Source organism: Piliocolobus tephrosceles, chromosome 4 (assembly GCF_002776525.5).
Source record: "Piliocolobus tephrosceles isolate RC106 chromosome 4, ASM277652v3, whole genome shotgun sequence".
In the NCBI taxonomy this organism is placed as follows: domain Eukaryota; kingdom Metazoa; phylum Chordata; class Mammalia; order Primates; family Cercopithecidae; genus Piliocolobus; species Piliocolobus tephrosceles.
In genome coordinates this window covers 149,825,572-149,841,469 of record NC_045437.1, presented here as the reverse complement: position 1 = coordinate 149,841,469, position 15,898 = coordinate 149,825,572, and the positions used below count along the sequence as shown (strand labels likewise).

General features: G+C 42.7%; 1 protein-coding gene across 14 annotated transcripts in view; it reads left to right on the top strand.

Moving 5' to 3' along the window:
• Positions 1–15,898, top strand: part of LOC111527854 (protocadherin alpha-C2) — a 180,952-nt gene that overhangs the window by 133,191 nt on the left and 31,863 nt on the right. For 13 of the 14 annotated variants that reach the window (XM_023194467.1, XM_023194415.2, XM_023194432.1 and 10 more), the window contains one exon: positions 15,515–15,573. In XM_023194467.1, the coding sequence (XP_023050235.1) occupies positions 15,515–15,573 (59 nt within the window). Of the gene's footprint in view, positions 1–2,846; positions 5,938–15,514; positions 15,574–15,898 lie in introns of those variants that run through there. The other variant, XM_023194378.2, reaches the window with a different exon arrangement.

The following is a 15,898-nucleotide window of genomic DNA, read 5'->3' as shown; positions in this document are numbered from 1 at the left end:
GTGCCAAGCTCCATACTGGGTGCTGTAGATTACAACATGTTTAGGAACTAACTTCATACTCTGTTGCTAAAGTATTTCTATGTTTTCTATAAAGGTAAATCTCTTGTGAGGAACAAATCTCTTGAAGGAGTTCTCATAACAGAAGTCCCATTTACTTAGTGATATAAAAAGGGGCTGTTTTTTGGTTTTGTTCTCAAAATGTACGATATAATTCTAGAAGTAATTGGGAAAGTTTAACTTTGTTGAATACGCATTTTCTCCATCATGGTTGATTTCCTATATGGCACAGTTAAACGTGCTTATCTGTGTTTGATATCCAAAGGGCCATGCTACATATAGACTGTCAACCAAGGTTTTATCTGATAATAATGAATTGTTGCATCTCATGACAACAGCAACAACAATAATGTACTTAACTACTGTGCAAATTGCTTTACATATATTTTCTCATGTAATCATAAAAATAACCCTATGAGTTTTGCTTACTATTGTTTTCCTTAATTAAATTGAGTAAAGTGAAGCTTAGGTTAAGTAACATGTCCATAGCCACACAGTTAGTCACTGGCAGAAGTGTGACTGACTCCAAAGTCTATGTTCCCAATTACTGTGTTCTACTTTTTAATAGGGAGTTCTTGAAGGTCCAAGGATAGGAATGCATAATGGTGTGGTCAAGGCATTAGCATTAATATTTGTAGAAAGGGTAATTAACCACAGTCTGAGCAATCACATTCTAACAACTAGTAAGGTTGGCAGGAGCCTCAGTATAATGGTGTGAGGAACGAAATCATTATAGTGCCAAATAGAGTATACTATCTCTTTAGTACAATGTCTTTCAAAAGAAGGCTGATTGTGTTGGCTTTATGTTTGCCTCCTCAATAATTAAGGCAGTAAATTCTAGTTGGAGCTAAATACCCATAGGGCCTAAAACAGCAAAATGGACAACCTGGCAGGTGTCCTTGCTGGAAGATGACAAGAGTGCTGAAAGGAGAGTCCTGGTTTTTCTCCTGAGACATGACATTTGGGGGCTTCCATTAAAAAATCACCAAGCCTCTGCCACTGTAATCTCTTCCTTAAGTGCCTATGATCTTTCCACAGTCACAGGTCTATGCTTGGTCAATACCCAGTGGCCAGGTCTCTGAGCTGTGGGCAGAGATGGCAGCGACTCAGAGGGCTGGGAGGAGATGAGGGGAGGAAAGATCACTTTTCCTGACAACTTACAACTTGATTCCACTTATAAGCCATTTATTTTCAGAAATAAGTGATGGGTGAGGACATAGGCCAGGTCCACAATTTGTGCACTTGAGAGATTAAGGCCTCTGAGATCAAATTACCACAGCAAACTGAGACAGAATTATTGTAGGGATGTTTGGGGAGGAGGCAGAAAGAAGAGGAAGAAGCCAGAGACCCAAGAAAGGAGACAGGAATAGATTTTGATGAAATTTGCTTCCTACTCTGTACCCTTGAGGAAACAAAGAGGACAAATAAGAAGCAGCAGTGATAGGAGGAAGCTGGGCGTTTCTCTGGAATAAAACTGGCTAAGTAGTGGAGCATTGATAGTGAGTGTGCTTGGTCGGTGGAACGAAGTGATGTGCTAGTTCGGGCCTTTGAACTCCGGGTGTCAGGATCACAACCTTGGCTCACAACCTTGGCTCCTTTAACCATCCCCTCTAGGAGGGAAGCATGCCAAATGTCAGGTCTCACACTGACTGTTCCAGTCCATAGCTAGAAAATGACCCATAGAGGAAGATCTATGGATGAGAGAAATACTGGGAGATGAAGAGAAAGGACATTTTAGTGAGTGCTTTTTTTTTGCACATGAGGCAATAGATTTCAAATTTCTGTGGAAGAAACGTGAGAACCTGGGAAGAGTGAATATTCAGAATTGAGCAGCAGAGGCAATGACACAGCATGGAAAGATTTCCTCTGATCCTTCTGCCTTCTCTTTTACTGAAGTGAATTTGTTGTCTCTGCGTTGCCTCTATAGCAGTACAAAAGGAATCTTAGGGACACAGAAGAACAGAAGTCTAAGGAGTCTTATATTTAAGGAAGATAAGCTGCAGTCATTGAAATTGCTGGTTATTGTGAGATAAATCCCAGATTCCCACATTTTGCTTAATCACAGCAGATTTTTTTGTTTGTTTGTTTTTTTAACTGCAAAGCATTAATGGAATCCAAATTCCAGCCTGGCTTAGGAGATCAACAGTAACTCTCTTGATTTAATGGTTTTGCAGACTCTTGAAGACATTGTCATCCATTAAAGAAAAAATTTTAAATCACTCTTGAAAGAAAATGTCTTGGGTGATAAATAAGATTTGAAGCAAGATTAGAAAAAGCTTGAGAGAAGAATCTCTTTAAAAATTTTACCAGATTTTTCCCACTATCGCCAAAATGGGTCAAATAACAGATTTGCCTACAGCTTCATGGAGACTATTTTTTAAAATATTGGTTATTTGCCAAGGCACACACTGAAAGTAAGGGCCACTTGGCCGGCAGCAGAATTGAGTCTTGAATCCCAGGATGCTGGTTTTAGGCTTGCTCCCGGAAAGAGGGCAGCATTTGCCATCCCCCTCCTTTTGCCCTAGGAGTTGAGCACTTTCTGCAGTACTTAAGAATGTCCAGGGAAGATGTGGGAGTCAGGTGAATAGTTCCCATCGCCAGTAACCCCAGAGCGCCTCCCCCTGCGTTGTTTCCTTTTAATGTTAGATCCGCCTCCTGGGTGCCCACACTTAGCTAAGGCCCCTTAGTTTATTTTCCTGAATTGCGCTTGTAAATCTTTTCCTGGGGAGCTGATAGCCAGACTTCTAGGGGTTTGACCGCTTTTCCCAGACTAATCTCCTTAAAGACCCGTTAAGCAGGGGAGAGACGGTGGAGACTGGATGAACTGGACAGTGGGGGTAGGGAGAAAGGGAGTGGCCGTGTTCCTGCGGTCCGCTGAGATCCGGCAGGTCCAGGGTGAAGGAGATGGGACTGGAGAGGCTGAGCAGTCCGGGTTCGCTGTCCGCCACTTGGGCGCGGAATCAGAGCAGGACTTGCTGAGCCCTCCTCCCCTTCCCTCTCCCCCTCCGTCTCCCCTTCTGCTTCCTTTTCCCTCCCCCTGGAGCGGTAGCGGCAGCAGCAGCAGGAAGCCGAGCCGGGTTGAGCGACTCGGAGGCGAGCGGAGGAGCTGGAAGATGGGGAATCAGCGAGGGCGGTGGGGCCAGGAGCCCTTGGGAGGGCCTACGGAGGGAGCGGCCCCAGGCGTTTGCTAGCGCGTGAGCGGTGGGGGAGTGGGCTCAGGGTGGCACGAGCGGAGGCGGGGCCCGGGCGTGGAGCACGGCTGGGGAAGCTGCCGCCTCCGGCCCTGCCCGGCTGCCTCCGCCGCGGCCAGTGGCTATGGAGCAGGCGGGCACCAGACCTGCGGCGACAGAGCATCCACGGCTCCGGCGGCCCATGCCCTGGCTGCTGCTACTGCCTCTCCGGCTGCTGTTGCTGCTGCTGCTACCGGGCCCAGCGGCCTCCCAGCTGCGATACTCCGTGCCAGAGGAGCAGACACCCGGCGCGCTCGTGGGCAACGTGGCTCGCGCGCTGGGGCTCGAGCTGCGGCGCTTGGGGCCGGGTTGCTTGCGCATCAACCACCTGGGTGCGCCCAGTCCGCGCTACCTGGAGCTGGACCTGACTAGTGGGGCGCTCTTCGTCAACGAGCGCATTGATCGGGAGGCGCTATGTGAGCAGCGGCCTCGCTGCCTGCTCAGCTTGGAAGTGCTGGCGCACAACCCCGTGGCAGTGAGCGCCGTTGAGGTGGAAATATTGGACATCAACGACAACTCACCGCGTTTCCCGCGGCCCAACTACCAGCTTCAGGTAAGCGAATCGGTGGCTCCTGGAGCGCGCTTTCACATAGAGAGTGCGCAGGACCCAGACGTGGGCGCCAACTCAGTACAGACCTACGAGCTCAGCCCCAGCGAGCACTTCGAGCTGGACCTTAAGCCCCTGCAGGAGAACAGTAAAGTGCTTGAGCTGGTGCTGCGTAAGGGCCTAGACCGGGAACAGGCAGCCTTGCACCACCTGGTTCTCACAGCCGTGGATGGGGGCATCCCAGCCCGCTCGGGTACGGCACAGATCTCTGTGCGTGTCCTGGACACTAACGACAACTCTCCTGCCTTTGACCAGTCCACTTATCGCGTCCAGCTACGGGAAGACTCACCCCCGGGCACACTGGTGGTGAAGCTGAATGCCTCAGACCCGGATGAGGGATCCAATGGTGAGCTCAGGTACTCCTTGAGCAGCTACACTTCGGACCGGGAGAGGCAGCTCTTCAGCATAGATGCTAGTACTGGGGAAGTGCGAGTAATTGGGGGGCTGGATTATGAGGAAGCCTCCTCCTACCAGATCTATGTGCAGGCAACTGACCGAGGTCCAGTGCCCATGGCAGGTCACTGCAAGGTGCTGGTGGACATCGTGGACGTGAATGACAATGCCCCAGAGGTGGTGCTCACGGACCTGTATAGCCCAGTGCCTGAGAATGCTACACCGAACACCATTGTAGCTGTTCTCAGTGTCAATGACCAAGACTCAGGCCCCAACCGGAAAGTGAGCCTGGGTCTGGAGGCCACACTCCCTTTCCGACTGAATGGCTTTGGAAACTCCTATACACTGGTGGTGAGTGGCCCGCTGGACCGAGAGCGGGTGGCTGTCTACAACATCACGGTGACAGCCACTGATGGGGGAATACCACAGCTCACATCCCAGCGGACACTGAAGGTTGAGATCTCTGACATCAATGACAATCCACCAAGCTTCCTGGAGGACTCCTATTCCATCTACATACAGGAGAACAATTTGCCAGGTGTGTTGCTCTGTACTGTGCAAGCCACAGACCCAGATGAAAAGGAGAATGCAGAGGTGACCTACTCCCTTCTGGAGAGGGAGATTCAAGGGCTGCCAGTCACTTCCTATGTCTCCATTAACAGTGCCAGTGGCAGCCTTTATGCTGTCAACTCCTTTGACTATGAGAAGTTTCGGGAGTTCTTTGTGACTGTGGAGGCTCAGGACAAGGGGAGTCCACCACTGAGCAGCACTGTGACTGCCAACGTGTATGTGGTGGACATGAATGACCATGCCCCTCACATTCTGTACCCTACCTCAACGAACTCTTCAGCAGCCTTTGAGATGGTGCCTCGAACTGCCCCTGCTGGCTACCTGGTCACCAAAGTCATAGCCATGGACTCAGACTCTGGGCAAAATGCTTGGCTCTTTTACCATCTAGCCCAGACTTCTGACCTGGACCTCTTTAAAGTAGAACTGCACACAGGAGAAATTAGGACTACCAGGAAGATGGGAGATGAGAGTGGTAGCACTTTCAACCTGACCGTGGTGGTCCGAGATAATGGAGAGCCATCACTATCAGCCTCTGTGGCCATTACAGTAGCTGTGGTGGATAGGGTTTCCAAAATCCTCCCTGACACTCAGAGACATGTTAAGAGCCCTCGGACATATTCTGAAATTACCCTTTATCTAATAATAGCATTAAGCACAGTGTCTTTTATATTTCTTTTGACAATCATCATTTTGAGCATCATCAAGTGCTACCGCTACACTGCCTATGGCACTGCATGCTGTGGAGGCTTCTGTGGAGTAAGGGAGAGGTGCCCTGCAGAACTTTACAAACAGGCCAATAACAATATTGATGCCAGGATACCGCATGGCCTCAAAGTGCAGCCTCACTTCATTGAAGTTCGAGGGAATGGCTCCCTCACCAAGACCTACTGCTACAAGGCCTGTCTGACAGCAGGCTCAGGGAGTGACACTTTCATGTTTTACAATACAGGGGCCCAGACAGGACCAGGGCCTTCAGGAGCCCAAGCAGCGGTGACTGACAGCAGGAACCTCACAGGCCAAAGTGGTCAGAGTGCTGGGAACCTGATTATTCTCAAAAACGAGGCTGTTTCTCAAAATGAGGTGAGATAGTGGTCAGGGGTCTTCTACAAACTCATGCATTTGTCGCATATCCCCCAATAACCTGTGGTTGGCTTTATTGAGTCATTAACAGGGGCAAGAGTTATCTGGTGAACCGAGTATATATAGTATCCACACTTTGATCATCATCTACTATTTCCTCTCTAGAAAAACAGCACTAAAGAATTGTTTTATTTTTCATTTTCAGAGGCATGAAGACTTTTCCATAAAATTGTTTGAGGAGTGAGGATTAGTCTTAACATTTCATGCTAAGGACAGATTTGTAGAGAAACAGAACAGGCCTTGGAATAGGGATTATGTTTTAGGGGGTAACATTATGAGACTCAAGGAGAAATGGCCTCTGCTGTATCATCTACAGGGAAATTTTTCTTTTGAAATCCTATAGGAGTGATGTTTCTTAAAAAGCTCTGAGGCCTCTAGGGGCTGTCATAGTCACCACTGTATGCTGTCTCTGTTTATACTCTGGACTGTCTGCAGTGGAAATTAATATTTCTAATACTTTCACTGAACCTATGTGATAAGATCCTCTGGAAATGCATGTCACAGGTGATAAAGCTGTAATATTTAGACATCATACTGAAGCTAAAGTTTGCTTTGGCTGTATGATGTGGCAACTCTTCTGTAGGGAGCTGTCAGAGGGAGTGGATGATGGTAAGGCAGAGAGATTAAGTACCAATTTGTCTGGTTGGGCCAGGGAGGTATTAGAATGAGTGGATTAGGGGTGTTGGGGGATGGTGAAGACCAAGACAAGCTGGGATTAGGAGGAAGAGAAGGGAAAAAGAATTCTCCCTATAGCCACCTTTCTTGGCATACTCTGAATTCATTGTAAGAGGATTTCCCTGAATTTAGCTTAAATGCAGCCTGTAATCTTCTGATTTTCTGTTGACGGTTTCTATGGTTTTGATGAGATGTAAAATAGCCTTTTCAAGTCCTTCATGTCTTTAAGTTAAATGACAGTACTTCCAAAGCATACATTCATTTTCTGGATCTAAAATTTGATTTGCTATAGCTTCAAAAGGCTGGCTTGGAAAGTGGATGACTTACCCTACAGTAAGGTGTACAGTCAGGTGTTAGTATATGCACTAGTTTTGAGTTTTAGGTAGATATAAGGCCAGCTTGTTTATTATTATGAGGAATGTACATAAATTATTAGAAAGTACATGATTATGTGTGTGTGTTTGTGTGGTGTGTTTCTCTACGCATGTATGCTTGAAGTAACAGAGATATGCTTTGTGATACTTAAAACTTGGATTTCAAAAGCCAAAATTTTGTCCCATTAATAATGATGAATTGTTACCTTTCCAAATATCTACTTTGTAGAAAGGGCTTTTAGAGCTACTATACAATGTGTGAACAATATTTGTCTCTCCCCTATTTTTTGCAATATATTTTCATTGACATATTGCTGTATTTTTAGTAATGTCCATATTGTCACATTTCAAGTTCATAGTAATCTTGAGGAATTTAATGCACAGGCACAAAAGTTCCCATTCCTGATTAAGAGTAGATTTTTCTCATTGACATTTCTGATAGATTTATTCATTTATCAGAAGTGCCTGGTGTTAGTCAATGCTGAGTAACCACAGGAGGCGGATTGCAGATTAAGAAAAACGGGGGAAAAAATCAAAGAGTTTCCAGAATTTTTTAGATCGTAGCATTAAAAGGGTTTAGCTTTAAATAAGGTTGCTGTAGACATTTGCTTAACAAATTCCTATGAAGCCCTTTGGGATTGGGGTGGGCTGCAGGTGGTAAAGAGGCATGAACAAGTCAGGCCAGGCTCAGCTTTGCCACCAGCTGTGAGCTGGAAGCTCAGAGGAAAGACACTGCTACCCTCCCTCTCCTGACTTAAAGCTTGGGGCAATTTGATACATAAACTATTTCTGTCTTACACTGACCTGTATGTTAATATGTACTTTTGTACACAAACATTTAATCTAGGGTGAAAATTATTTCAGAAATTGCTTGCTTTGGGGAGATTTTGCCAGGAAAATACATGATTTTTAATAAAGGCAAATTTCTGCCAGTCACTTTTGGAAATCCAGTGAAGAGCCCCAAGATCTACAGCTCCAGAAATTTTTGCAATTATGGGGAGAGAGTGAGTCACACTGTTATAGTGTGGCAAGATGGGAACAAAAGTCACTCAGTTCTGAAAGTTGTCATTGCCAGATCAACCTGTTAACTTCCCATGTTGGGCTTTCTTTTTTTCCTACCTGGTTACTACAGATGGCAGGAGAGTCCTGGGGTACAATTAGTACCATGTGCCTACATTAAAAGTAGATGGGAATTAGAGAGGAAGAGTAAGGGAATTTGTACTCACTAACCACCCTGCTATATAGATATATGTATATTATACATATATATACACATATATCTCATATTACTGAATCTTGAATATTCAAGATTATTCAATATATTGAATATTATAATATTGAATATATATATGATTTCATTACCTGCAAGTGATGCATTAAGTATTTGTTAAAATCTAGCATATGAGGAAATAAGCTCAGGGAGGTTAGGTAATATACACAGTCACATTGCTAGTGTTATTTTAAGTTGTATCCATCTGACTCCAAAAACTTTTTTTCAATGCTATGAGTAGACAGAAGTTCCAGTGTTTTTATTGCCTTTGATATGGGATATTCAGGCATTTAAGCTATCACTAATTCACCTAGTCATATGTATTAACTGCTTTTGGAGAAAGAGTAATTTCTTGCATAGAAGCAGGTAACAAATGGGCCTGTCAGTGAGTTACTACTATTTTTTTTTTTTTTTTTTTTGAGACAGACTTTTGGCCTGTCACCCAGGCTGGAGTATAGTGGCGTGAATATGGCTTACTGCAGCCTTGACCTCCTGGGCTCAAGCATCCCTCACACCTCAGCCTCCTGAGTAGCTTGGACCATAGATGTGTGCCACCGTGTCTGGCTAGTTTTTAGTGTTGTTGTTGTTTTTGTTTTCTGGAAGAGATGGGGTCTCACTATGTTGCACATACCGTTAATATATTTGTATTTATTTATTTGCTTCACTATTGGCAAAGCCTGTTAAGATCTTTTGTTTCTATTATTTCACTGATTTTTCTCTTGTTGCTTATTAAACATCAGCATTTAACCCCAGACTCTAATCTGCTGGTAGATTTTACCCCCAGTGAGCTCGTTTCATGAATCACTTATGCAGTGAGGATTCTGAAGTAACTATTTGGCAATAGGGCAGAATTTCTCTTTGGAAATTTCTGAACTTGATACTCAATTTGGTTGGCACTCCCTTCAGAGTCTCCATAAAAAGAAACCAAATTTTTTTTTTTTTTTTTTTGAAATGGAGTCTCACTCTGTTGCCAGGCTGGAGTGCAGTGGCGTAATCCTGGCTCACTGCAACCTCCGCCTCCTGGGTTAAAGCGATTCTCCTGCCTCAGCCTCCTGAGTAGCTGAGATTACAGGCACGCGCCACTACGCCCTGCTAATTTTTGTATTTTTAGTAGAGATGGGGTTTCACCATGTTGGCCAGGATGGTCTCGATCTCTTGACCTTGTGATCTACCTGCCTTGGCCTCCCAAAGTGCTGGGATTACAGGTGTGAGCCACCATGCCCGGCAAAGGAAACCAAATCTTAAGGTAGATTCTGTGCTTCTGTGGTCGTGGTGTTGTGATTGCTAGAGTCACTTTGAGTGCTCTAGTAGATTTGTCCAATAGCGTATCAGTGGACCCAGGTGGCACAACATGTACAAATTACAAAAGAGTAGCAGAGATGAGTTAAATTTGCGTTCACTTTCACTTATTTTAAAGCAATGTGTAGTCACCAAACCTTCAGTTATTTCTGCCACTATGTGTGCATATTCACCCTAATTCCAGATATAGTGACCTGAAAGAGTTAATTTTTCTTTCAGTTTATTTCCCGCAGCACTGACTTTTCTAACTGATGACTCTATCCTGGAACAGAGTTTACACTCAGTGTAAAGTGACGTGGTAGTGAATTTATAAAAATTGTACAATAATCAGAATAGACAAAGAAATCATATCTATGAACTTCCACTCCAGTTTTTAATCCTCTGGTAGTCACTTTATAATGACTGGGGCTGTTTTAGTTTGCAAACTTCATATCGGTCATAGGACTGTTCTTCTGAGAAAAAGTTTATTTTCTTTGGTCTGAAGATACAATAATTTATTTCAATTACCTCCTTCCTCAGTTTTTCTACAGACTGCTGAGCCAGATGGAATTATGGCTGAGCTCTTCTCTGTCTCTTTATCTGGTACACATTCTGACTGAAGAAGAAATCTATTCATTGTAGCTTGAATGTCATTGGCCTACTGTTTCCTTCTGACCCAGGAGTGAGCCATCACATGGGCATCTGGTCTAACTCAGAACACTCTGCAGGGACACAGCCTGGCATATTATACATTGCCTATTGGCATGCTGTCTACTTGACAGAATAGCAAAGTCAGTTCTAGATACTTACCTTGGTTGCCTACCGATTTTTGCTCTCAATGAGAGGTCAGAATAATGTCAATTTGCAAATGTTTGAGGAACGATTCCTGTCACCAAACCCAGAGGTTTAGCTGAATATGATGGCGTTTTACAGGTTTCTTTAAATGTGGCTTTTACAGAACTTCACCTGGATCAATGTTTTGTGCATATGATAATATGACTATAAATTTAGCTTATTTGTATAATATTTGGAGCAGTATAATCTATAACCATGACTTCAAAAATCAAAGGTCAAAAGGATTCTTTTGTTTTAAATCTGCTAACCTGAAAATTATACAAGGGTTTTTCTTTCAAGAATTTTAACTTGACAAATGCAAAGGAATATCCAGCATTGCAAAGGTAAAGAGAAATCTTAGTTCCTTGTCTTATAAGCACCATCAGTTCCTTTCTGGCCTTCCAGGGTCAGAACTCTGGGCTCTGAGGAGGTATGACTGTGAGTGAGAGAGTAGCTGCTGTGCTGGCAGGCTATGCATCCAGAACTAAACAGACCTAGCACTTTCTGTTGCACTGGAGCCCATTAGGTATGTTCTAAATTTATGTTTATTTTACTTTCCTGCTCCTGTAAATTAGGATTTTAAATGACTACATTCAGAGGAAAGTATTCCACCCAGAATTCTCAAATTTATTACCTTTTTGTTTTATTTTATTTTAGTTTCTTGAGACGGAGTTTTGCTCTTGTTGCCCAGGCTGGAGTGCAATGGCATGATCTTGGCTCACTGCAACCGCTGCCTCCAGAGTTCAAGCGATTCTCCTGCCTCAACCTCCCAAGTAGCTGAGATTACAGGCATGCGCCACCATGCCTGGCTAATTTTGTATTTTTGGGTTTCACCATGTTGGTCAGGCTGGTCTTGAACTCCTGACCTCAAGTGATCTCTCTGCCTTGGCTTCCCAAAGTGCTGGGATTACAGGTGTGAGCCGCTGCACCCAGCCCTCATTTTGATACACTAGAAGACCAATATGCAACATAATGATTATTTTGAATGTTATATTCGCTTTTGCCTTAATGAGCAACAGTCTATGTATCCCTTTTCTGGTGCTTTGTAACAAATTACCACAAGTAATTGTTTTAAAACACCATCTATTTGTTATGTCACAGTCCTGTACCATGTGGCTGAGTTGTCTGCTCAGGTATTCTCAAGGCTGAAATGAACACAGCTGGGCTGTGTTCTCTTTTGCAGGATCTTAGTAAGAATCCACTATCGAGCTCATTCAGATTGCAGAATCCAGTTGCTTGGGGACTGAGATCTCTGTTTTCCTACTTACTATTGGCCTGGGATCACTCTCAGTTCCTAGAGAACTGAGGACTTAGGACTCCTGTCCCGTGGTCTGCTCCATCTTTAGGGCTGGCACTGGAGAATCTTCCCTCACATGCAATCCCTCTTATGCTTCAGATCTCTCTGATTTCTGTCTCTGACCTCTAGACCCAGATTTAAAGAGCTCATGTGATTATGTCAGTCTCATCTGGATGATCTGCCTTTCTTAAAGCCAACTGTGCTACATAACATAATGTAATCATGGGAATAAGATCCATCACAATCACAGTCTTGGAGATTATTCAGGGTGTGCACACCAGAATATAGGGATCTTGGGGCCATCTTGGAATTCTGCCTATCAGTTTATATCAATGTTCACAAAATAGCACTATGAAAAATCTGCAGTGGATATATTCTTAATAGAGTTCTATTAGGAAGGAAAAGGAGATATTATATGCAGTCTTATGTCCCAGAGGGCAATTTATTGATGTCTTCCACATGAATTTCCATGGTACGAAGATAGCACATTATTTCATTGAATAGTTGTGTGAGTTTATTAATAAAATAGGGTATTTTAAACTTATTTTACTTTAAATCTTAGAAGCGGCGATTCATCCTTCCGTAGCTCAAATATCCTATGTTATAAATCACAAATAATATCATTACAAGGTAAATTAAATCTTTTTTATAATTTTAATAGGAACTGAAGTGTATTCTTATTCTTCAGTAATACTACATCACCCATATGGACTACCTAATTGAATTTTTCTACATATGGAGTTTTGTGACCATTATTCTACCAAAAGACTAACCTTTGAAGCAATAGGACATATTGGAATTCTTTACCAATAGAAAGTAAGCATAGTCCTGGGAGGTACCATCTAAGTATTAAAGAACTAAACAATCACAGTTATTTCAACTATGATTGAAATTATGATAGTAATATATGTCTTACTGTGTCAGATATATCAGTAGTCAACCTTTCAACTTGAATTTTTCCAAGTTTAATCAAGTTCTGGATGAAACTCATGTACATTTTTTTAACTTTTAGTTTTGTGTTGTTTTAAATCAATATCCTGGAAACTCAGAAGTAAAAAAGAGAAAGAAGAAAAATGTATGTCATTTCATGTAAATTTATTTAAAACACAGACTTTTGGCTGGGCATAGTGGCTCAAGCCTGTAATCCCAGCACTTTGGGAGGCCGAGGAGGGTGGATTGCCTGAGGTCAGGTGTTCAAGACCAGCCTGGCCAACATGGTGAAACCCCATCTCTACTAAAAATTCAAAATTTAGCCAGGTACGGTGGTAGGTGCCTGTAATCCCATCTTCTAGGGAGACTGAGGAAGAAGAATTGCTTGAACCCTGGAGGCAGAGGTTGCAGGGAGCCGAGATCACACCACTGCACACCAGCCTAAATGGCAGAGTATGACCCTGTCTCAAAAAAATAAATAAATAAATAAATAAATAAATAAATAAATAAAGTAAAACACAGACTTTTGTGTTAAGGGGACCTAAACATGACTGTCAGCTGAACTCAGCAATCAGACAAGTAATTTAATCTCTCTAAAGTTCAGATGTCTCATTTTTGCAATTTAAGTACAATAATGTTGACTTTGCATTATAGTTCATTTATTTAAACACATTTTAAAAACCTCCCAAATGCCAGAAGCCTGCTAGACTCTGACTATATAGCTATGCTTTTATGAATATCTGAAGATATGCATGTGTCTAATGAGTAAAACAGATATAATCCCTTTCATAGAGTTTACTGACAAAGAATTAGGATACATGCAACAGTATGTAATAAAGTGCAAAATCTAGTACTGTGTAGCTACTTAAAACATATTATATGCTTTCTTCCTTTCCTTTTCCCTGCCTGATCTTACTGCCATAAGAAATCTTACTGTGATTCTGGCAAATGAATCTGAGAAGGATGTTGTTGCTGATGGACTAGTATAGAAAATAGCAGCATGACAAATTAAATGTGTCATTGGGGAAGTGAGATTGTATAATGAACTGAGTTTCCTGGTCAGTCCTGCTAGAACTGTGCCTTTCAGCAAAATGAGTTTGATGATTTCATTCCAAAGATCAAGTTGCAGCAATTTTCATCATGAATGTTACCCAATCATAGAAAAATTGGCAACATTTCTCAGCAGATGTTACAGTCTTTCTTGAAGAAAGGTTCTCTCAGCTGACAAGCTAACGATAGTGCTCCTGATGGTGAGGGGAGAGATGGTGATGATGATTGATTGATAAAAAGTGTTTCAGTCATATTTCCAGGTTTATAAAATGATTTGCAAACATTTTCTCTTGTTCCCTGTAACACTGCTAGTAGATAATGGAAACTCCTTTGGTCTGTAGATAATTTTATGCTATGTTATATGGAATATCCATAGCATTTTGTGAACTTGAAAACAAAGGAGGAAGCAGCTTGCATATGCATATCTTGCTAGCAGATTGGTAGAATAGAGAGAGCAGTAAGTGTGTGAGGACGATTGAGGTAAATTGTCCCGGAGTTGTAAGTTTTTCTGGTCCTTGACTTTGGCTAATTCTCTGAATACCGAATATCATGTAGCCATTCACAAATCTGTCTGAAAATTGAGATGGTGATCATTTCTCTCCTGGGTGTTATGAAGAAATATATTTATTAAATACTTTGCATCCCTTGAAGGAACTATATGAATGATAGGAATAAGAATTATTGGCAGGTTGGAATGGTCTATTGATATTACTATGGCTTTGTTTCTACCAAATATGGTAAGTATAATGTAGAGGAAAATACAGAATACAACTTTTATCCCCCATTTTTTCATTCAACTATACCTCAATATTCAGTGACAGGGCCACCTGAATCTCCACCCATGAAAACACATCTAGAGGAGTGTCACAAGTTTTTCACAGTGACATTTTTGCTTACTGATGCAAGACAGTGATGGTGACTGATGATGTCCCAGTGATTTCTCAGTAGCTTCTAACCAACGCGTAACTCCCCCAGCAGTCTTTAAGTCTTTGGGTGCCCGTATTTTCCTCTTTGTTCTCCCCCTTCAGACTGACAGTTTATAGAGAGAGGGCAACAGATCTTTCCAATACACAACTGTTGCAAAATATAGCAGGTTTTTCTTGGATTTCAGCTACTCCCTGTTAAACAATCAGAGCTTAGTGAACAGTGATTCAGTGAGGAGGGAAAGCACTCATGAAGGAGCAGGAACAAGTACAAGTTTATGAAAAGGATTAGGTAGCAAAACAAGGTCAAACTCTGCAGTAGTTTGTTTTCCTCTCCCTACTATCCCTCGTCAATCAGCAAAGAGACTGTTATCAGTTGCTGGGGTTATGACTGGGCACATCCGCCCTGGGTCAAATATGCTGCAGTCTGCAAAGCCAGCAGCAGATTGCAGTCCTCTGCAGTCCAGCCAGGCCAGCAGAACTTGTGTAGCCATGTGCCCTGTTATAGCTGTAATACTGAACTGGGAATGGGGCACTTGAGGGCAAAAGCAATGAAGGCTTTTCCTTTCTCAAAACAGACTGTTCTTCCCGTAGTGTTTTAAGAACACAGACGTGTATTGGGCAAGGCAAAGCCAAAGCTGGCCTTTACAAGATTATTAAATCTGGTCTTCCAGGGTATCTAATCTGTGTGAGGACCCTGATGAACTAATTTTCTTCTCAAGTGCTATGTATATAGATATTATCATAGAGTTACACATGAAATAGCTCATTCAATACTTTTTTTAGATCCCTGGAAATATTTAAGGAGTAGCTAATCAATTAACAGCATCCCTGGGAGAACATTGTCTTGTCATTTTAACAGAAAACTCTCTTTGTGATTTTGCAGCCACGACAGCCCAACCCTGACTGGCGTTACTCTGCCTCCCTGAGAGCAGGCATGCACAGGTATGTATTTTCCTCCTCGTTCACACAGAAGTAACCTTAACTTGGTATGGCTCAGATAAACTGCGTCTTCATAGACCAGAAGCAGCTGTCAAAACTGAAAAGCTTCAGGTACTTTGCCAGGAAAATGTAATTTTTTTGTCCCTGTGTCTATTCCTTGAAAGATTGCAAATGGTCAGTGCCAAATGCTTATCAAGTGCTGGAATATACAGTCCTCTGTAAAATCACAGAAACAGGCTGCTGTGTATTTTCTCCCATCAAAATTTCTACAGGGAAGTAATTTCAACCTCCTTCATCACTCTCTACCTATGCTTTCTTTTCCTCCTTT